General features: G+C 46.6%; 1 protein-coding gene across 49 annotated transcripts in view; it reads left to right on the top strand.

The window, feature by feature from the left end:
• LOC105260083 (RAD52 motif-containing protein 1-like) overlaps nt 1–23,750 on the top strand; it is a 345,360-nt gene that overhangs the window by 56,639 nt on the left and 264,971 nt on the right. For 48 of the 49 annotated variants that reach the window (XM_045044315.1, XM_045044311.1, XM_045044309.1 and 45 more), the window contains 4 exons: nt 1,417–1,539; nt 2,387–2,555; nt 3,509–3,607; nt 5,712–5,797. In XM_045044315.1, coding sequence (XP_044900250.1) covers nt 1,417–1,539; nt 2,387–2,555; nt 3,509–3,607; nt 5,712–5,797 — 477 coding nt within the window. The remainder of the gene's footprint in view (nt 1–1,416; nt 1,540–2,386; nt 2,556–3,508; nt 3,608–5,711; nt 5,798–23,750) is intronic. The other variant, XM_045044307.1, reaches the window with a different exon arrangement.

Raw genomic sequence — 23,750 nt, 5'->3', positions numbered from 1 at the left:
CGGGGCTCGAACTCACAAACTGTGAGAATCATGACCTGAGCTGCAGTCGGATGCCCAACAGACTGAGCCACCCAGACGCCCCAAGAATAACATCTTACAGTAAAATCAAGGAAAGGCCTAAGGCATCTGAGAGCTTTTTTTCAGTAGCATGAAGGAAAACGGTTGCCAGCAAGAACTGTGGCAAGGTTATCTAAGGTGACAACTGTCTCTACCACTCAGGGGCTCAAGGCCCTTCTGAAGCTTCCTGGTTGTCCAGAACAGCTCCACTCTGCCTCACCATTAGCCTGTGCTGTAGCACTCAACATTTAAAAGTTCATCTTCATTTCTCCTTCCTAGCAGGCAGCTTCAATTGGAGAAAGTAATTTCACTTTTTTATCTACTCATCCATTCACTTAATCCATAGACCTGTGCTTGATTCTAGGAATGAGAAAAGAATAAAATATGGTTCCTTCAAGCACTTAAGGAACTGATAAACCAGTGATAGAGGAAGTTGCACAAACAAATCAATAGAGTTAATAATACTTTGACTTTTTTGAATTATTTGAATTTTTATGAGTATACTAATATACTACACCCCACTTGAAATAGACATTTTTTTTTCTTTAACGTTTTTAATTTATTTTTGAGACAGAGAGAGACAGAGCATGAACGGGGGAGGGGCAGAGAGAGAGGGAGACACAGAATTGGAAGCAGGCTCCAGGCTCTGAGCCATCAGCCCAGAGCCCGACGCGGGGCTCGAACTCACGGACGGCGAGATCGTGACCTGAGCCCAAGTCGGCCGCTTAACCGACTGAGCCACCCAGGCGCCCCGAATTAGACATTTAAAAAAAGAACTAGAGGATGTAAGAAATACACTGTGTGTGTAAGTTACTTAGAGAGTTAACACTGGAGGTATTTGCATTCTCAAAGAAGCTTATTAAGGCAAATGAACCTCTTATTGTTTTATTTGCTTATAAAATTTACAGAAGTATGTATATTCCTTCTTCTAACAGGGGTTAGTAACTTGCGGGGGGTGGGTGCTGCTGATTCAGGTCCTACTCAGGTCCATGTTACCTGCTCTTGAGGTCATATTCTCAAACAGGAGCTACGGGATGAGACAGCAAAAAGTTTACTTCCCTTGCTTACCTACAGCCCTATAATTTGCTTCCAGAGGGCTTCCTTAGTTGCTTTCATCATCACTTTCAATATCAGAGATCACGGAAAGCCGATTAATCAAGGTCCCTGGAAATGATGCAGAAAAGTCTATAGCGTAAAAATAGTTTATTTAGGGTTTATTAGGAGCTGATTTCTTAAAATGTTTCCAGTTTGATCTTCACAACCTCTCTATGAAATAGGTATTGATAAATCTCAGGTGTATCCACAGGAAGCCTCTGTGTCAGGTTATGATATTTTCAGGTCTATTTTTTATGTCTTTAGGTTCGTCTTGGCACCAAACATAAGGCGGTTCAACATCAGGCCCTTGCCCTAAATAGCTCCCAGTGCCAAGAACTGGCAAATTATTACTTTGGTTTCAATGGATGGTCAAAAAGGATCATCAAGGTAAACTTTATAGATTTTCTCTAATTAGAATCATTTCAACACTGAAATTCTGGACTTCAGAGAGGAGAAAACTGGGTTGTGGGGAGATGTGAGAGGCCTCTAACTGGAAGTACCTGAGCCTGCCACCAAGAATTCATAATAATCTCAGTAACTTGGGTGGTGGTGTCCATAATCTTGTCCAGTGTTTGTATGGTGTATAATAAAAACCAATTGTCTTTATCCATTTGTAAGTCTTACTTGATTTTGAGGCTATAGGATACCTCCATTGTGGGCTGGGATTGCTGGAGTTTAGTTTGCATTTTTTTTTTTTTTTTTTTTTTTTTTTTTTTTAGAGAGAGAGGCAGATTGCAAGCGGGGGAGGGGCAGAAAGAGAGGGAGAGACAGAATCGGAAGCAGGCTCCAAGCTCTGAGTTGTCAGCACAGAGCTCGACGCGGGTCCCAAACCCATGAACAGTGAGATCATGACATGAGCCCAAGTCAGAAGGTTAACCAACTGAGCCACCAGGCGCCCCTGGTTTTGTTTTCAATAACAAAACATCTTGAAGCTTACATTCAGATCCAAGGAAGGACCTTCCATTTAAAATCCTAACAGCTTGGGGCGCCTGGGTGGCTCAGTCGGTTGAGTGTCCGACTTTGGCTCAGGTCATGATCTCGCCGTCCGTGAGTTCGAGCCCCGCGTGGGGCTCTGTCCGGCCGCTCAGAGCCTGGAGCCTGTTTGGGATTCTGTGTCTTCCTCTCTCTCTGCCCCTCCCCTGCTCATGCTCCCTCTCTCTCGCTCTCTCTCTCTCTCTCTCTCTCTCTGTGTCAAAAATAAACATTAAAAAAAATAATAATAAAATCCTAACAGCTTCAGGATCTTTCTGACCTTGAAGAAAGGGCAAATGAAGATACTGTGCCACCACTTCAGAAGCAGAGCCTGAAATTCTTCTGTGCTTTAGAGGTGGTGTTGCCATCCTATGAGTGCCGGAGTCCCGGAGCTGGCATGGCCGAGGAGCCTTTGGATAACCTGGAGGAAGGTCCGTTTACACTGGAGGTGGGGTGGGGGTGGAGGGGAGGCAGAATCCCTCTTTCTCTCTAAAAACTCATCTTTTCAGATACATCATCCAGCCCTCCCCCTTGCTAAGCTCCTAAAGCCCTAGGCAGAGTTTTTCTGGCCTACGGTACAGGCTTTTATCTCAGGCAATACCTGAAAGAACCTTTAACTTTAAAATTCTAAAGCTGACTTTCTGCCAAGAAGTTTAGGAGGAGGGAAGTAACGTTTTTCCCATTTGTGGTTAAGAATTCGCCTTGTGCTAAAATAGTCCTTCAAATACATATCTCTTGCAGCCTGCAGTGATCCCAGCAAAGTGATCATCTAAAGATTTAAATAAACTCTTGTGTGAATGTTGAGTCCTTTGCCTCCTATCAAAGGGCTGGAGTGTAAAGAGTCAAATACAGATGCCTAGAAAAGGTATTCCCATTGGTACTGTGTTTTCTCCCAGTGCCTACAGCACGTAGGCTTAGGGTTTTCCGGGAGGGGCAGGGCTGTTAGCAAGGCTAAGGGAGTAAGGCTCCCTTGGGTGATGCCCAGGAAGAGACCAGGGGGTCATGTGCACTACCACCGAACCTTTCTCCCCATGTGACTCCAGCCCTTGATGCACAGGAGAGTAGGGTCTGCAGTAGGGTCTGAAACTATAGTTTCCGCCTGTCCGTTTGAAATCTACGAGCGATGTGAGATCTGTGCCACTTTCTTGGCTTGAGTCTCCCTTTTGGTACTTCCAAAACTTCTGGAGTAGATCAGGGCGGTCAAAATGTGCCCTGCCAGGATATACCTACAGCAGAGTCATTCAGCCCTGTGTTGTGCCTGCCCTTACTTGCTAAGATAATGAACGACGAATCATGGATGTATTTTCACCTTTACACATATAACCCCCAAATCAGTTATCATTCAGATAGGCATGTTCAATCCATTTGTTTTGGTTGGATGCAGGGCCATTATCATTTCTTATGAAAAGGCGGACAATCCAGAAGCTTGCTATTCAGAAGGCTGTGTCAGATGCATTCCAGAAACTGTTGATTGTGATTTTAGGTAAGACTTACTTGATTGTCCTTGCAGTATATCAGTTTCAACGAGCAAATAAACTCATTTTGAAAAGTTAATTGGATGAAAACACTTCATATTCTTTTATTCACCAAATGCTTTCAAAGCAGTAGTCTCAAATTTGTTCTTTGTGGCATTTGTGAGAAAAATGACCACAAATATTTTTGTCCCCAGTATATAGATATACAGTGATTTACCTCTGTCCACACAGAAAGTGTTTGACCCAGTCTTCTTTCTTGATTGTTTGCTCATAACACAGAATACTATTGTGAGTATAAGCTTTGGGGGCACGTGTGTGACTCAATCAGTTAAGCGTCCAATTGTTGATTTCAGCTCAGGTCGTGATCTCACGATTTGTGAGATTGAGCCCCATGTCGGGCTCTGTGCTGACAGCGTGGAGCTTGCTTGGGATTCTTTCCCTACCTCTCTCTCTGCCTCTCCCTGACTCTCACATGCCATGTGCTCTCTCTCTCAAAATAAATAAAAAACAAAGCAAAACAAACAAAAAAAAAAAAACTTTGAAGCTTTGGACGTCTGGTGTTGAATCTTAGCTCTGTCTCCTAGATTTCTTATGCAATTTTAGGTTTTATAGTCAGAGTTGAAGTATTTAATCTCTCTAAGCTGCAATTTCTCTATCTGCCAAGTAAAGGTAATCATTCAACTTACCTCATGGGGGATGAATTGTAAGAGCAAATGAGATGATGGAAAAGTTTAAAACTATCCCTGAAACATGGTAAGCAGAGAAAATATGTTAACTTGTTATCATCGTCTTCCTGTTGGGGAATTTATTAGATTATGTTTTTGGAATCAATTCAGCTTCAGTTTTTGTTTTTGGCACTGACCTATTGGGTGAATATGATTCTTCTATTAGGGTCAGCTATATTTTTGTGAACCTTGAAAGTGGTCAGGCTATTGAATAGCATCGATTGTGTTCTCTATTGCGTTCTACAATGGTGTGAATGTTACAGGCTGTGCTCCAAGGGAATTTTATAATTAGTAATGAGTCCCCAAGCAATCGCCCCCACCCCCACCCCGCCGTCGCCGCTTCACAGTCTTGCAGGCTTAGAGACTAAGAAAGCCTAGCTAAGTTTCAGAGGCCTTATTTGCCCCTAAGAGTTGACCCTGGATTGGTCTCAGGCTTCCAGCCTGGACAGCTCTTGCAGTGAAAGTTGACTTCCCTGGTCATCAGGTAGAATCTCCATTAGCTGTCAATTCTGAGTAACAGCCTTTAAGAACCAAACTAAACCTTTGGGTTGCTGACCTCTCCCTAACATGCTCTGGTATCCCTTGTACACGATCCAAATGTTGTAGCTGTACTTTGCCTTAAGGGGAATTGTATTGTCTATAAGGGACATGGGCCAGTTTCTGCCAATAAACTGTCCAAGCGCATTCTCTCCCTCCCCCTCCGCCTGCCCCTCCCCCTGTCTCCAAAGCATTGTTCATTGTATCTGGTGGGATTTTGTTTCCGGGGAGTAGACACTGGCCTTGTTTCTAATATGAAGTATCAGCTATAATCCATGGTCTCTATTCCAGAACTCACACTGACCTCTACCTAATGCCTTACTGTCTAGTCATCTGATTTTGAACATTGTTGTTTCCATAGTTTTAACTTCCTGTGTCATTATTCCTTAGTTCCTATCTCTTAAGATGATAGCGTTTTTGAACCACACAGTCGTTAACTTCATGGGTATTTTTTCACACATAGTTATGATTAAAAACTGAAGTGTGAGATGAGAAAACTTCTAGGAAAATGCTTTTATTTTCTGCTTTTATAAATAAAAAGAATGTCTAGTTATTGGGTGCTATCATTGTATACAGCTAGTTTTAGAACAAGGAAAATTCCGAATTGATCTTGTTAACTTTATTGATTTTTTAAATGTTTATTTTTGAGAGAGTAAGCAGGGGAGAGGCAGAGAGAGGGGGACAGAGGATCTGAAGTGTGCTCTGGTGCTTACAGCAGAGACCCCGGTATGGGGCTTGAACTCATGAACCATGAGATCATGACCTAAGCTGAAGTCAGACGCTTAACTGACTGAGCCATCCAGGCGCCCTCTTTTTTTTTTTTTTCCAATCCTTATTCACTTTATTTCAGAAAGTGGTAAAATAGCTGTGGAATACAGACCCTGTGAAGAGATCACAGATGCCAGTACTGAAGACGAGCTACAGGATTTAATTCAAGTATGTGGAGATTAAAGTTCAGGGGTGACATAGCCACTGTAGCCATAATGTAAAGCAACCAGCAGAATTTGGAAGACTTTGGCATTAGCTCTATCATCCTTTGGGAAATGTGAAACTCAGAAATTGCTTTTGACTGCAGGGGATTTCTGGGGCTTTTCCTGAAGTCCTGACCCTTGGCTCTGACCCCTTATTTGAAATTTGGAGAGCAAATTTCATCAGAGCACTCCCACAGTTGTGGACATAGGAGAGGACACAAGCCTTTTAGAGCTCCCCTCAAACAGAATCTCAAGGATTTGGGAACAGAGTAACTATGGCCTTAAATGTGATTATACTACAGCGTTTGAAACCATTATGCCATTCAAATAGGATGTGTCACCCAGATGTCGGCATCTCATATATATCTTGCATGAATATCTTGCTGAAGAACTTTTCTGTAAATCACTCACATGGATGCCCTGAATTAGGGATTAAGTTGCCAAAATAATTTCTTTTTTTTTTTTTTAATATATGAAATTCATTGTCAAATTGGTTTCCATACAACACCCAGTGCTCATCCCAAAAGGTGTCCTCACAATACCCATCACCGACCCCCCCTCCCTCCCACCCCCCATCAACCCTCAGTTTGTTCTCAGTTTTTGACAGTCTCTTATGCTTTGACTCTCTCCCACTCTAACCTTTTTTTTTTTCCTTCCCCTCCCCCATGGGTTTCTGTTAAGTTTCTCAGGATCCACATAAGAGTGAAACCATATGGTATCTGTCTTTCTCTGTATGGCTTATTTCACTTAGCATCACACTCTCCAGTTCCATCCACGTTGCTACAAAAGGCCATATTTCATTTTTTCTCATTGCCACGTAGTATTCCATTGTGTATATAAACCACAATTTCTGTATCCATTCATCAGTTGATGGACATTTAGGCTCTTTCCATAATTTGGCTATTGTTGAGAGTGCTGCTATAAACATTGGGGTACAAGTGGCCCTATGCATCAGTACTCCTGTATCCCTTGGATACATTCCTAGCAGTGCTATTGCTGGGTCATAGGGTAGGTCTATTTTTAATTTTCTGAGGAACCTCCACACTGCTTTCCAGAGCAGCTGCACCAATTTGCATTCCCACCAATAGTGCAAGAGGGTTCCTGTTTCTCCACATCCTCTCCAGCATCTGTAGTCTCCTGATTTGTTCATTTTGGCCACTCTGACTGGCGTGAGGTGATATCTGAGTGTGGTTTTGATTTGTATATCCCTGATAAGGAGCAACGTTGAACATCTTTTCATGTGCCTGTTGGCCATCCGGATGTCTTCTTTAGAGAAGTGTCTATTCATGTTTTCTACCCATTTCTTCACTGGGTTATTTGTTTTTCAGGTGTGGAGTTTGGTGAGCTCTTTATAGATTTTGGATACTAGCCCTTTGTCCGATATGTCATTTGCAAATATCTTTTCCCATTCCGTTGGTTGCCTTATAGTTTTGTTGGTTGTTTCCTTTGCTGTGCAGAAGCTTTTTATCGTCATAAGGTCCCAGTAATTCACTTTTGCTTTTAATTCCCTTGCCTTTGGGGATGTGTCGAGTAAGAGATTGCTACGGCTGAGGTCAGAGAGGTCTTTTCCTGCTTTCTCCTCTAAGGTTTTGATGGTTTCCTGTCTCACATTCAGGTCCTTTACCCATTTTGAGTTTATTTTTGTGAATGGTGTGAGAAAGTGGTCTAGTTTCAACCTTCTGCATGTTGCTGTCCAGTTCTCCCAGCACCATTTGTTAAAGAGACTGTCTTTTTTCCATTGGATGTTCTTTCCTGCTTTGTGAAAGATGAGTTGGCCATACAAAGATTACAGCTTTGTAGTAGAGGCTACAGTCTGGGATTGTGATGCCTCCTGCTTTGGTCTTCTTCTTCAAAATTACTTTGGCTATTCAGGGCCTTTTGTGGTTCCATATGAATTTTAGGATTGCTTGTTCTAGTTTCGAGAAGAATGCTGGTGCAATTTGGATTGGGATTGCGTTGAATGTGTAGATAGCTTTGGGTAGTATTGACATTTTGACAATATTTATTCTTCCAATCCATGAGCAGGGAATGTCTTTCCATTTCTTTAAATCTTCTTCAATTACCTTCATAAGTTTCCTATAGTTTTCAGCATACAGATCTTTTACATCTTTGGTTAGATTTATTCCTAGGTATTTTATGCTTCTTGGTGCAATTGTGAATGGGATCAGTTTCTTTATTTGTCTCTCTGTTGCTTCATTGTTGGTGTATAAGAATGCAACTGATTTCCGTACATTGATTTTGTATCCTGCAACTTTGCTGAATTCATGTATCCGTTCTAGCAGACTTTTGGTGGAGTCTATCGGATTTTCTTTTGGCTTCCAGTAGCATGATAAATAGTTCTCCATCCCCTCACTCTCAATCTAAAGGTGTCCTCAGGTCTAAAATGAGTCTCTTGTAGACAGCAAATAGATGGGTCTTGTTTTTTTATCCATTCTGATACCCTATGTCTTTTGGTTGGCGCATTTAATCCATTTACATTCAGTGTTATTATAGAAAGATACGGGTTGAGAGTCATTGTGATGTCTGTATGTTTTATGCTTGTAGCGATGTCTCTGGTACTTTGTCTCACAGGGTCCCCCTTAGGATCTCTTGTAGGGCTGGTTTAGTGGTGACAAATTCCTTCAGTTTTTGTTTGTTTGGGAAGGCCTTTATCTCTCCTTCTATTCTAAATGACAGACTTGCTGGATAAAGGATTCTCGGCTGCATATTTTTTTCTGTTTAGCACATTGAAGATCTCGTCCCAATTCTTTCTGGCCTGCCAAGTTTCAAAAGAGAGATCAGTCACGAGTCTTATAGGTCTCCCTTTATATGTGAGGGCACGTTTACCCCTTGCTGCTTTCAGAATTTTCTCTTTATCCTTGTATTTTGCCAGTTTCACTATGATATGTCATGCAGAAGATCGATTCAAGTTATGTCTGACGGGAGTTCTCTGTGCCTCTTGGATTTCAATGCCTTTTTCCTTCCCCAGTTCAGGGAAGTTCTCAGCTATAATTTCTTCAAGTACCCCTTCAGCACCTTGCCCTCTCTCTTCCTCCTCTGGGATACCAATTATGCGTATTTCTTTTTGTGTATCACTTAGTTCTCTAATTTTCCCCTCATACTCCTGGATTTTTTTTCTCTCTCTTTCTCTCAGCTTCCTCTTTTTCCATAACTTTATCTTCTAGTTCACCTATTCTCTCCTCTGCCTCTTCAATCCAGGCTGGCGTCGTTTCCATTTTGTTTTGCATTTCGTTTAAAGCGCTTTTCAGCTCCTCGTGACTGTTCCTTAGTCCCTTGATCTCTGTAGCAAGACATTCTCTGCTGTCCTCTATACTGTTTTCAAGCCCAGCGATTAATTTTATGACTATTACTCTAAATTCACTTTCTGTGACATTATTTAAATCCTTTTTGATCAGTTCATTAGCTGTTGTTATTTCCTGGAGATTCTTCTGAGGGGAATTCTTCCGCTTGGTCATTTTGGATAGTCCCTGGAGTGGTGAGGAGCTGCAGGGCACTTCCCCTGTGCTGTGGTGTATAAGTGGAGTTGGTGGGTGGGGCCGCAGTCCGACCTGATGTCTGCCCCCAGCCCACACTGGGGCCACAGTCAGACTGGTGTGTGCCTTCTCTTCCCCTCTCCTAGGGGCGGGATTCACTGTGGGGTGGTGTGGCCCATCTGGGCTACTTGCACACGGCCAGGCTTGTGATGCTGGGGATCTAGCGTATTAGCTGGGGTGGGTAGGCAAGGTGCACGGGGGCAGGAGGGGCAGGCTTAGCTCACTTTTCCTTAGGTGATCCACTTCAGGAGGGGCCCCTCTTCCGTGGGCCTCTCGTCTGCGCTTGGCTCCGGAGACGCTGTTCTGCTAATCCTCTGACGGTTTTCTGTTTATTTACGCAGATGTAGTTGGGATCTAAGTGATTAGGTCCCAAGTTTAAACGTCAAATCTTTCCAAAGAAATTGGAAACTGCCCAACAGCAGGAGAAGAGCTTAGACGAGGTTGAGAGTGTGGGGAAAAAGTTCCTGAGAGTGAACAAGGTCATGAAGGGCCCAAAGGGCATACGGAAAAGGCACATAAAAGAACTGAGACGTCAGAACATCCAGAGGAAACAGAATGGCCAGACGTCTGTGGAGAACATGGCCAAGGAAAGAAGGCTCAGGGAGCCATCGCCAGGGGAGCTTCACGTGGCGCACAGGCCCAGCAAATTAGTGGGAAGCTCCTTCAAGACAGAGCCTTCATTCGTAGATGAGCACAAGGCAGCGGTCTCTTCTTTCATGAAGCAATACTTTTTGGACAGGCCTTCTGCCACCCCCGCTGCCAAGAAAAGAAGGCTCAGGAGACCATTGCCAGGGGAGCTTCACGTGGCGCATAGGCCAGCAATTAGTGGGAAGCTCCTTCAATACAGATCTTTTGTTCATAGATGAGCACAAGGCAGCGGTCTCTTCTTCTATGAAGCAATACTCTTTGGATAGGCCTTCTGCCACCCACGCTCCCAAGAAAAGAACGCTCAGGAGACCATCCCCAGGGGAGCTTCACGTGGCGCACAGGCCCAGCAAGTTAGTGGGAAGCTCCTTCAATACAGAGCCTTCGTTCGTAGATGAGCACAAGGCAGTGGTCTCTTCTTCATGAAGCAATACTCTTTTGACAGGCCTTCTGCCACCCCCGCTCCCAAGGAAAGAAGGCTCCGGAGACCATCGCCAGGGGAGCTTCACGTGGCGCACAGGCCCAGCAAATTAGTGGGAAGCTCCTTCAAGACAGAGCCTTCGTTCATAGATGAGCACAAATCAGCGGTCCATTCTTTCATGAAGCAATACTTTTTGGATAGGCCTTCTGCCACATGCGCTCCCAAGGAAAGAAGGCTCAGGAGACCATCCCCAGGGGAGCTTCACGTGGCGTATAGTCCCAGCAAATTAGTGGGAAGCTCCTTCATTACAGTGCCTTCGTTCATAGATGAGCACAAGGCAGCGGTCTCTTCTTTCATGAAGCAATACTTTTTGGATAGGCTTTCTGCCACCCCCGCTCCCAAGAAAAGAAGGCTCAGGAGGCCATCGCCAGGGGAGCTTCACGTGGCGCACAGGCCCAGCAAATTAGTGGGAAGCTCCTTCAATACAGAGCCTTCGTTCATAGATGAGCACAAGTCAGCGGTCCATTCTTTCATAAAGCAATACTTTTTGGATAGGCCTTCTGCCACACCCGCTCCCAAGGAAAGAAGGCTCAGGAGACCATTGCCAGGGGAGCTTCACGTGGCGCACAGGCCCAGCAAATTAGTGGGAAGCTCCTTCAATACAGAGCCTTCTGAGCACAAGGCAGCGGTCCATTCTTTCATGAAGCAATACTTTTTGGATAGGCCTTCTGCCACCCCCGCTCCAGGGAAGAAGGCTCAGGAGACCATCGCCAGGGGAGCTTCATGTGGCGCATAGTCCCAGCAAATTAGTGGGAAGCTCCTTCAGTACAGAGCTTTTGTTCATAGATGAGCACAAGGCAGCGGTCTCTTCTTCTACGAAGCAATAATCTTTGGACAGGCCTTATGCCTCACGCACTCCCAAGGAAAGAAGGCTCCGGAGACCATCACCAGAAGAGCTTCACGTGGCACACAGGCCCAGCAAACTCGTGGGAAGCTCCTTTAATACAGAGCCTTCGTTCGTACATGAGCACAAGGCAGCGGTCTCTTCTTTCATGAAGCAATACTTTTTGGATAGGCCTTCTGCCACCCCCACTGCCAAGAAAAGAAGGCTCAGGAGACCATTGCCAGGGCAGCTTCACGTGGCGCATAGGCCAGCAATTAGTGGGAAGCTCCTTCAATACAGAGCTTTTGTTCATAGATGAGCACAAGGCAGCGGTCTCTTCTTCTATGAAGCAATACTCTTTGGATAGGCCTTCTGCCACCTGCGCTCCCAAGAAAAGAAGGCTCAGGAGACCATCCCCAGGGGAGCTTCACGTGGCGCACAGGCCCAGCAAATTAGTGGGAAGCTCCTTCAATACAGAGCCTTCATTCGTAGATGAGCACAACGCAGCAGTCTCTCTTTCATGAAGCAACACTCTTTGGACAGGCCTTCTGCCACACGGGCTTCCAAGGAAGGAAGGCTCAGGAGACCATCACCAGGGGAGCTTCACGTGGTGCACAGGCCCCACAAATTAGTGGGAAGTTCCTTCAATACAGAGCCTTCGTTCGTAGATTAGCACAAGGCAGCGGTCTCTTCTTCATGAAGCAATACTCTTTTGACAGGCGTTCTGCCACCCCCGCTGCCAAGAAAAGAAGGCTCCGGAGACCATCGCCAGGGGAGCTTCACGTGGTGCACAGGCCCAGCAAATTAGTGGGAAGCTCCTTCAAGACAGAGCCTTCGTTCATAGATGAGCACAAATCAGCGGTCCATTCTTTCATGAAGCAATACTTTTTGGATAGGCCTTCTGCCACATGCGCTCCCAAGGAAAGAAGGCTCAGGAGACCATCCCCAGGGGAGCTTCACGTGGCGCACAGGCCCAGCAAATTAGTGGGAAGCTCCTTCAATACAGACCCTTCGTTCATAGATGAGCAAAGGCAGCGGTCCATTCTTTCATGAAGCAATACCTTTGGACAGGCCTATTGCCACCCCCGCTCCGAAGGAAAGAAGGCTCAGGAGACCATCCCCAGGGGAGCTTCACGTGGCGCACAGGCCCAGCAAATTAGTGGGAAGCTCCTTCAATACAGAGCCTTCATTCGTAGATGAGCACAACGCAGCGGTCTCTCTTTCATGAAGCAACACTCTTTGGACAGGCCTTCTGCCACACGGGCTTCCAAGGAAGGAAGGCTCAGGAGACCATCCCCAGGGGAGCTTCACGTGGCGCATAGGCCCCACAAATTAGTGGGAAGTTCCTTCAATACAGAGCCTTCGTTCGTAGATTAGCACAAGGCAGCGGTCTCTTCTTCATGAAGCAATACTCTTTGGACAGGCCTTCTGCCACCCCCACTCCCAAGGAAAGAAGGCTCCGGAGACCATCGCCAGAAAAGCTTCACGTGGCGCACAGACCTAGCAAACTAGTGGGAAGCTCCTTCAATACAGAGTCTTCGATCGTAGATGAGCACAAGGCAGCGGTCTCTTCTTTCATGAAGCAATACTCTTTGGACAGGTTTCTGCCACCTGCGCTACCAAGAAAATAAGGCTCAGGAGACCATCGCCAGGGAGCTTCACGTGGTGCACAGGCCCAGCAAATTAGTCGAAGCTCCTTCAATACAAAGCCTTCGTTCATAGATGAGCACAAGGGAGCGGTCCATTCTTTCATGAAGCAATAGTCTTTGGACAGGCCTTCTGCCACCCCCGCTCCCAAGGAAAGAAGGCTCAGGAGACCATCGCCAGGGGAGCTTCACGTGGTGCACAGGCCCAGCAAATTAGTGGGAAGCTCCTTCAATACAGAGCCTTCGTAGATGAGCACAAGACAGCGGTCTCTTCTTTCATGAAGCAATACTTTTTGGACAGGCCTTCTGCCACCCCCACTGCCAAGAAAAGAAGGCTCAGGAGACCATCGCCAGGGGAGTTTCATGTGGCGCATAGGCCAGCAAATTAGTGGGAAGCTCCTTCAATACAGAGCTTTGGTTCATAGATGAGCACAAGGCAGCGGTCTCTTCTTCTATGAAGCAATACTCTTTGAATAGGCCTTCTGCCACCCCCGCTCCCAAGGAAAGAAGGCTCAGGAGACCATCCCCAGGGGAGCTTCACGTGGCACACAGGCCCAGGAAATTATTGGGAAGCTCCTTCAATACAGAGCCTTCATTCGTAGATGAGCACAAGGCAGCAGTCTCTTCTTTCATGAACCAATACTCTTTGGACAGGCCTTCCCCACACGCGCTCCCAAGGAAAGAAGGCTCAGGAGACCATCCCCAGGGGAGCTTCACGTGGCACACAGGCCCAACAAATTAGTGGGAAGCTCCTTCAATACAGAGCCTTCGTTCGTAGATGAGCACAAGGCAGTGGTCTGTTCTTTCATGAAGCAATACTCTTTTGACAGGCCTTTTGCCACCCCTGCTCCCAAGGAAAGAAGGTCCAGAGACCATCGCCAGAAGAGCTTCACGTGGCGCACAGCCCCAGCAAACTAGTGGGAAGCTCCTTCAATACAGAGCCTTCGATCGTAGATGAGCACAAGGCAGCGGTCTCTTCTTTCATGAAGCAATACTCTTTGGACAGGTTTCTGCCACCCGCGCTCCCAAGAAAAGAAGGCTCAGGAGACCATTCCCAGGGGAGCTTCACGTGGCGCACAGGCCCAGCCAATTAGTGGGAAGCTCCTTCAATTCAGAGCCTTCGTTCATAGAGGAGCACAAGGCAGCGGTCTCTTCTTTCATGAAGCAATACTTTTTTTTTTTTTAATTTTTTTTTCAATGTTTATTTATTTTTGGGACAGAGAGAGACAGAGCATGAACGGGGGAGAGGCAGAGAGAGAGGGAGACACAGAATCGGAAACAGGTTCCAGGCTCTGAGCCATCAGCCCTGAGGCTGACGCGGGGCTCTATCTCCCGGATCGCGAGATCGTGACCTGGATGAAGTCGGACGCTCAACCGACTGCGCACCCACGCGCCCCGAAGCAATTTTTTGGATAGTGCTTCTGCCACACGCGCTCCCAAGGAAAGAAGGGTCATGAGACAATCCCCAGGGGAGCTTCACGTGGGGCATAGGCCCAGCAAATTAGTGGGAAGCTCCTTCAATACAGAGCCTTCGTTCGCAGATGAGCACAAGGCAGTGGTCTCTTCTTTCATGAAGCAATACTCTTTGGGCAGGCCTTCTGCCACCCCCGCTCCCAAGGAGAGAAGGCTCCGGAGACCATCGCCAGAAAAGCTTCACGTGGCGCACAGACCTAGCAAACTAGTGGGAAGCTCCTTCAATACAGAGTCTTCGATCGTAGATGAGCACAAGGCAGCGGTCTCTTCTTTCATGAAGCAATACTCTTTGGACAGGTTTCTGCCACCTGCGCTACCAAGAAAATAAGGCTCAGGAGACCATCGCCAGGGAGCTTCACGTGGTGCACAGGCCCAGCAAATTAGTCGAAGCTCCTTCAATACAAAGCCTTCGTTCATAGATGAGCACAAGGCAGCGGTCCATTCTTTCATGAAGCAATACTTTTTGGATAGGCCTTCTGGCACATGCGCTCCCAATGAAAGAAGGCTCAGGAGACCATCCCCAGGAGAGCTTCACGTGGCGCATAGGCCCAGCAAATTAGTGGGAAGCTCCTTCAATACAGAGCCTTCGTTCATAGATGAGCACAAGGCAGCGGTCCATTCTTTCACGAAGCAATAGTCTTTGGACAGGCCTTCTGCCACCCCCGCTCCCAAGGAAAGAAGGCTCAGGAGACCATCGCCAGGGGAGCTTCACGTGGTGCACAGGCCCAGCAAATTAGTGGGAAGCTCCTTCGATACAGAGCCTTCGTAGATGAGCACAAGACAGCGGTCTCTTCTTTCATGAAGCAATACTTTTTGGACAGGCCTTCTGCCACCCCCGCTCCGAAGGAAAGAAGGCTCAGGAGACCATCGCCAGGAGAGCTTCACGTGGCGCATAGGCCAGCAAATTAGTGGGAAGCTCCTTCAATACAGAGCTTTGGTTCATAGAGGAGCACAAGGCAGCAGTCTCTTCTTCTATGAAGCAATACTCTTTGAATAGGCCTTCTGCCACCCCCGCTCCCAAGGAAAGAAGGCTCAGGAGACCATCCCCAGGGGAGCTTCACGTGGCGCACAGGCCCAGGAAATTAGTGGGAAGCTCCTTCATTACAGAGCCTTCATTCGTAGATGAGCACAAGGCAGCGGTCTCTTCTTTCATGACCAGTACTCTTTGGACAGGCCTCCTGCCACCCGCGCTCCCAAGGAAAGAAGGCTCAGGAGACCATCGCCAGGGGAGCTTCACATGGCGCACAGGCCCAGCCAATTAGTGGGAAGCTCCTTCAATTCAGAGCCTTCGTTCATAGAGGAGCACAAGGCAGCGGTCTCTTCTTTCATGAAGCAATACTTTTTTTTTTTTTAATTTTTTTTCAATGTTTATTTATTTTTGGGACAGAGAGAGACAGAGCATGAACGGGGGAGGGGCAGAGAGAGAGGGAGACACAGAATCGGAAACAGGTTCCAGGCTCTGAGCCATCAGCCCTGAGCCTGACGCGGGGCTCGAACTCCCGGACCGCGAGATCGTGACCTGGGTGAAGTCGGACGCTCAACCGACTGCGCACCCACGCGCCCCGAAGCAATTTTTTGGATAGACCTTCTGCCACACGCGCTCCAAAATCCCCACCTGACGTGAAAAAAAAAAAATCAAAAGACTTCATGTACAGCGTTTTTGTTTTAGAAGATGCAAATGCTAGAGTTAGAAATATGAAGGCTTTCAGACTAGCCCCACACCCCAGAAAAACACACCGCTTTCATAAAAGTCGCTCCCGTGTGGTCCACAGAACACCCAAGGCCAAACTGAATCGAAAGTCCAGAAAGGAAAGTCACTCAGTAATAGACAGCTGCTTGCAAAGAGGCCTCCATCCTCTGCAGTCAGGAGCCTCGTAAATTCCCCTTCACGAGAGGATTTTTCATCTCCGGGAGAACTGAGTCCTCAGAAAAATCCTTTTCCAGAATTATTTGCTCCTTCAGGAACTTACAGAGAAAACACTACTGCAGAGAACACTACTGCCCAAAATGTTTCTGACGAAAATATTTCTACAGGAAACACTACTGTGCCAGAACAAACCCTCCCTGAATTCACAAACCGTAACAATCTTTCCACTGCTAATTCTACTGTTACTGCAGACAACTCTACGCCGACCGTTAAACAAACCAATGATACACAATGGGAATACCACAATGCGGGCACTGGCTTGCCCCCAAAAGCCACAGGCTTCACTGTGTCAAAGCTCTCGTCCTCAGGTGCTCTGTTTGAAATTCAGTTAAACCAGCAGCTACAGTCCCTCATCCCCAACAATGACGCGAGAAGCCTCATTTCTCATGTTATCCGGACTTTGAAAATGGACTGCTCTGAGACCCACGTGCAGCTGGCCTGTGCCAAGCTCATCGCCAGAACAGGCCTCCTGATGAAGCTTCTCAGCGAGCAGCAAGAAGTAAAGGTGTCCAAGGCAGAGTGGGATACGGACCAATGGGAAAATGCGAATTATATCAATGAGAGCACAGAAGTCCAGAGTGAACAGAGAGGGCAGGAGTCAAGGGAGGTGAGGATAAATCCCAAGATGTGGGGTCTCGACATTTAGGTGGTTTAGGACATGGACCCAAGCACAAGGACCAGGGGCTCCTGGTCCGGGTCTTGGCCACATAATTTGGGCTAAGGCAATGATCTGCTACTTTGCTCATTTAGGAAACAGTGCCGCTGTTCCCAGAGTAGACAAAAAGAGGACCTAACATACAAGATACATAAATTCTTGAAGAAAATGCTAATGATTAACATTACATATCACATTAGATTTGGTATATTCCTTAAGAGCCTATAAGCGATTCATCGGAAAGAATGGGGTTTTAGAGTCGTTAAAGAATAGTTAACTTTCATCCTATCTCTGTTTCCTAAAAAAAATGTGCTTTCCCTTTTTTTTAGCTCACAAAAGAATTTCCAGGCTATGGCTATACCAACAAACTCATCTTGGCAATATCTGTGACTGGTAGTAGTTTGTGACGGTTTTGATCCTAGTTTTCTGTCTTATTGAGGTAAGGAGAACAATTAATTCCGATTCCCAGACTATATTCCTTCTTTATAATAGATTCAGAACCCACAAACTGAAAATCAAAGCCACTTTCCCACCTATCACGACTTGATATCCCTCTTCAGTCTGGAGGACTGAGATATGCTTTGTCCTTTTATTGCAAAGTATATTCCAGGGATTTTAAAAGGAACCCCACTGCCGGGAGACATCTGTGGATTGTAACCAAGATAACAAGCCATTAGCTTGTTCTGAGACATTAGGTCTAAGAAGGCCACAGTTGACACGATAGTAAAATTTCTTCAACTCAAAAAAATTATGTCGATTCGATGCACTCACCAGTCATCCTCCTACTACCACTGATTTCTTTCCTCGTTGGCTAAAATGATGAGAGAGAAATAGTCTTCACCTCCATGGAGCCATCAGTCATCTTGGAAGAAAGGGTATGGCTTAGAGATAAAAGCGTCATCTTGTTGATTAATTAGATGTACCTACAGCTCTCTCCTCCACTTGGCAAGGCATTGTGTAGACAGGTTCAGTTAAAACCCTGCAGCTAAAATCCCGCATCAGGCTACTCATAGCTTGTCATAATTACAGTTGCCTATTCCTGGAGCTTGCCTGTTTACCTTTTATTCAATTATGTATGAATTGAATACATATTCAATATATTTATTCAAATATACATCCTACTCTTGTCCTTGACTTTAAAACAGTGCTGCTGTTTAGGTTTCTGGTAGACACTTTTCTTTTCCTCCTCCCAAGAATTTTTATTAGGAATTATCTGTTGACTGTGATCGGAGACAGTCAGTAAAATGGATTACGAGCTGCACACAAGTTAGGTGTTATTCAAGAGTCAAAGGACTGTTAAACAAATTCCTGTCCTAGGAAAAGTTATCATCACACTGGGTAGAGAAGACCTAACATGCAAAGGAATGAATAAAGATTTGGAGGGAGTGGTTATTGTGATGGGTAACTGTGATCATGTTTTCTTTCAAAACAGATTCACTCTCATACAACAGCAGCCAAGGAAGGTAAAGAAGGAAGCTCAAGGTAAATATTAGTCTGGCAATCGTTAAAGTAGAATTTTAGAACTAGATTTTCAAACTCATCTATTTCAATCCCCTTGTTTTACAGCCAGGAAATCACCAAGGGCAGAAAGGATACATATTTGGCCTAATGCTTTGCCTGGATCCAGCAAAGTTAGCTGCCCAGCCAAACCCGAGTTAGAACGGGACTGGCACAGAGCACCTGCTCACTAGACCTTTAAAGAAAGATCGTGGGGGGACTGGGGTGGAAATGTTCAGACCCGTTCCTGCTGGCGGTGGGCATCGGGCCTGGCCACAGACCTTCTCAGAGGCTCTGGACAAGGGATAGGGAGGGCCAAAAGTCGTGGGGTGAAGGGGCTAGTCTTCAAGCAAGATGGAAGGTGGAATACATGAGTCCCTCCTATAAAGTGGGGGGGGAGGGGACTTCCTTCTTCCTCCTTCTGGTTTTCAAGGCCCCGCTCTCCATTCCCTTTATCCAGACCCAATAGAATTTGAACTGGGAGAGACCTTAGATAATCATTTATCTCTTCCTTTTATAATAATGAGATGGAGAAGGAGAAAAGGAAGATGTCTTGCCGGACGGTTGTATCACTAGTACCACTAGAACCAGAAAGAAGATGGTTCCTTTCCAGTTGGGCACGTCTCTGACTACACTGGTCTTGGGCTGTGAACTGCATTTTATGTCACAACTCAGTGCACACGTACCGTATAGACCTAAGTACCTTCTAAAACAAACTTACCGTACACTCTGATTCTTTCTGTTCTGTTTTTTTTAAGTTTGTTATTTATTGGGGGGGGGGGGGGATGGAGCAGAGAGAGACAGAGAGAGAGAAAATCCGAAGCAGGTTCTACACACTATCAGCACAGAGCCAGACACAGGGCTCAATGTCACAATCTGTGAGATCATCACTTGAGGCAAAATCAAGACTTGGGCTGCTCCCCTGACTGAGCCACCCAGGTACCCCCTATTCCGTTTGTATTCAAAAAGAGTATTTTGTGTTTTAGCGCTAGCCGTGCGTGTGTTTTAAGGTGATTTCACGACTCACTCCCTCATCTGCCTGCAGTGTGAAAGTCAGTGAGCTAGATAACTGCTGGTTGGACTCAGGCATTCACTCGGTGCGATTCATCTCGTAAGCTAAAGCAGCTAAGAAAATAGAAACACCTCCCCACCCGCCAGCAAATGATGCCTGGGAGGCTAAGCCTGGCGGGGACTGATGTAAAATGCTTCTGGAGAGAGTTAGGTGCTTCTGCCGTGTGGTCACCCAGTTTGTTGACTGCACAAGGGCACTTGGCCAAGGGCCAGAAGGTGAGCAGGGTGAAAATCCTGCCTATACTTCATGTCAAGTTACATACAAAGGTCTCCCAGGGACACTGTGGGGCCATTATGGACAGACACAGGAAAATTCTGAAAGCCCAGCATGTATGGAATTATTTCTGAGATCCCAGGTCTGTGTTGATTTTGCTTGCTAATAAGACTGGAGAAATACATTGTGAGAGGCATGGAAAATGGTACGAATCACTAATTGTCTGTGTGTGTGTTTCCTTCAAGGGGCTTCTTTGGATCTCTGCCGCGTAAGAGACGCTCAAAGGAAAGTGACAATCAGGTAAATCTGAGGAGGATAAAGTACCGTGGCTGGAGAAGGCAGGGGAAACAGACCTAACATTGTCCTTTCTGTTTTCTAGGAGGGCTTTTTCTGGAGAAGGCGGCCACTTTGGCTTAGGGACATGTACAGACCTCTCAATGCCACACGCAAGAAACACATGGCACAGAAGCTACACGACAAGGATTCTTCTGATGAAGATGAGATTTTCCAGATGGAACTAGGGTACGTGATTGGGGAAGATTTTCTCTAAAATGGGGAACTTATGAAGAGTTGAATTGTTCCTTTCGAGAGTCAAGCCTTGGCATTCTTCTCTTTTTCCCAGGGAGGCTGGCAAAGCCACAGCAGAGAAGGCCACAGATTCCACTACTGAAGAGCTGGGGGACGAGAGTGAGACACTATGTGAGGTTGTCACAGAGTGAACGCCGTCCTGCCTCAGGCCACCTACAAAGTTTACTTTCCGATACTGGCTTCTCAGCATTGCTTATAAAATACTTGTTTTTCTCCTATTGAAATGTCTAAATCCATACCCAATTCTAGCCACGTGGTAAGGAACTAAAACGTAAACAGTTCGATATTTATCTACAGACAACAGGGGCCACAGGCGAGAGAAGCAGGACTGAAGCCAGGGTCCCTCGTGGTAGCCAGTATTTCCACAAGACACAGTCTGGGCCAAGTAGGGTGACTGGGGCGTCTTTCCCTCATTTCCCTGATACAGTCAGTCTCTGGAAACTGGAGAACGTATCTTCAAGGGGCTTAGACTATTAAGTGAATTAACAGCTTATTCTGGTGCTCTCTCCCCTGGCTCACCAAATACCAGTTATCCACAACGCGCTTGACCCCCTGCCCATAGAGGATCGTCTCTTTCTGGCCCCTCCTTAAGGTCTCTGGGGTTGCCAGAATATTTGGATCGCTGAGCCTACCTCCACTGTCGGGCTGAGGCCTGTCTTTCTTCCCAAGAGCTCGAACTCAGACACAAAATGTGTAGTTGCAAGTAGGGTGTTCCTCAACCTTACAAGCTAGTAGAGAATTCCCAGTGGGTTCTTTGTTTGGTTTCTTTAAAAAAAAAAAAAAGTCCCCACCCTCAGAGAGCTAGCAGGGAGATGCTGGAGGGTTAGAGTAAAGAATGTGTGAGAGCAGTAATTACCCAGGACTGCCCTGCTCAGGCCTTTATTTCAGAAAACTTATTGGCGGGGGCACTTACTGGTCACCTGTACCACACTAGCCTCTGCTGACCCCACTGAGGGTCGGATGCGTGCGGCTGGGCTCTCTCCAGTTCAGCCCAGCACCACACCTACCACTGCTTTCCTACCCAGCTCGGATCAGGGCTGCACGATTCCAAGAGATAATGCAGCACAACGTGCAGAAGACGCAAACATCCCTCCACTTCTGCAGAGGAGGGCGTTAACCAGTCACATTTGGGATGTTGGGAGGAGTCGGGGTGCCTGGGTGGCTCCGTCCCTTGAGCATCCAACTTTGGCTCAGGTCATGACCTCATGGTGTGGGAGTTTGAGCCCTGCATTGGACTCTCTGCTGTCAGCACAGAGCCCACTTCAGATCCTCTGTCTCCCTTTCTCTCTGTCCCTCCCCCCAGCTCACACACTGTCTCTCAAAAATAGATAAACGTTAAAAATAATGAAGTCATCTATACTTTCTGAGTAAATGAATGACAGATTTTAGAAAAAGGACGTCAGAGTCAAAATACAGTAGTGAATCAAAGAAATCCTGAATGAACAAGGTTTGATAATCTCTTTTCTTAATGTCTGTTTATTTTGAAAGAGAGCAAGGGGGGAGGGGCAGAGAGAGAGGGAAAGAGCCCCAAGCGGGCTCCGTGCTCAGTGTGGAACCTGATGGGAGGGACTCGATCTTACGACCGTGAGATCACAGCCTGAGCTGAAATCAAGAGTCGGATCCTTAACCGACTGAGCCACCCAGGCGCCCCTGACAATCTCTTTAGATGCCCCCAAATAAATGCTGGTGGCTTAGCGATAGGTGATGGAATATGGCACCAACCGCTCGCTGGCCACCAACAGAGTCCCCCGAGGGGACAGTAGGACTGGGGCACAGCCCAGCAGGTTTGGCAGGGTTGGTAGGAACGGTTCCAAGCGGAGTGATTGGCCCATCAGTGCCTCTTGGGCTTTATTAGCTTGCTGCTGCTGGGCAAGGACACCTGTTCTCCTGGTGCCTGCTCCCGTTCCCCCAGCGTTTTAGTGAGAATGGCCACCAAGTGTCTGTCTCTGTGTGGTGACTTCAGTGAGCCAACAAATAACTGTGTTGAAAGCACGAGACTAGAGAGTAACAGTAATTGGAAGCAGCAGCAGCAGCTAGTTCACTATTTGCTTACTTGGTGTCAAGGCCTGGGTTGGGCGTGTTGCAGTCTTAATTTCGCCCAACAGTCCGTGAAAACATACTTTATTATCCCCATCTGGCAGATAAGGGGACAGGGCTTAAAGGATGTAGGTGACCTGTTCAGGTGCCCAAAGCCACAAATCCAAAACTGCCAGGTAGGGGTTTAATCCAGGCCTGTTAACTCCAAAGCCTGCTGACGGTTATACTGCCCTGCTGCAGGGTGCAGGGGTGCAGAGACGTCTAAGCCATGGTTACCATCAAAGAAGCAATAATTAGAACGATGAGGATGGTGGCAGCTACTGTTTGTTGAGCACCTGCTTTGAGCCAGGCGCAGTACCAGGCCCTGTAGTCACTCTTAGGTCACAAGGGCAGAAACTCCTCATGCCAGCTCAAACTCCTTAATGAGCTGGGTGGAGCAGGGACTGGTGGTGACTTTTTGAATAAGAGAGGTGGACACAGAGACAGAGCTGACGAGAAACCAAGAAGACCCATCTGTGCATAGTTGGGCTTCCCGAAGCGTAGGCCAGGATTCCAGGCAACTGCATTCTCCTATTTTGGAATATTTCCATTAGCGCAAATGTGGTTCATAAAGTGAAGCTTAGAAAAATGTTGTTTCTATAACACTACGTCAAATTTGCACAATACTTATTAGTCTCAAATGCTACCCTGCCATATTTCTTTTAATTTTTTTAATGTTTATTTTTGAGAGAAAGAGAGAGAGAGCATGCGGGCAGAGAGAGAGGGAGACGCAGAATGTGAAGCAGGCTCCAGGCTCTGAGCTGTCAGCACAGAGCCCGATGCGGGGCTCGAACCCATGAACCACGAGATTATGACCCTCTCTGCCACTCCTCCACTCGCACTCTATGTCTCTGTCTCTTGCTCTCTCCAAAATAAACATAAAAAAAATTTTTTTTAAAACAACAACAAGCATTTATTCCTCAAAAACCATCGTTTTAAATGTTTATTTTGAAGAGAGAAGAAGAGAGAGAGTACAAGCAGGGGAGGGGCAGAGAGGGAGACATAGGATCTGAAGCAGGCTCCAGGCTCTGAGCTGTCAGCACAGAGCCCAATGCGCGGCCCGAAGCCATGAATGGTGAGACCATGACCTGAGCCAAAGTCAGACGCTCAACCAACTGAGCCACCCAGGTGCCCCATCCCTCCAAAGGGACGGGGGGAGTGGTGGCCTTTGCAGGGTGGAGGGAGGCCTGGGCCCCAAGTGATTCTGGGAAAAGGGCCCGCTCTGGTGGTGCGGAGTCCATCTCCAGAGAGCTAATAAAGGTGGCGTAAATAAAGGGTGGGACGTAGGC

This window comes from Felis catus, chromosome E1 (genome assembly GCF_018350175.1).
Source record: "Felis catus isolate Fca126 chromosome E1, F.catus_Fca126_mat1.0, whole genome shotgun sequence".
Lineage (NCBI taxonomy): Eukaryota > Metazoa > Chordata > Mammalia > Carnivora > Felidae > Felis > Felis catus.
This window is presented reverse-complemented; position numbering and strand designations above follow the sequence as displayed.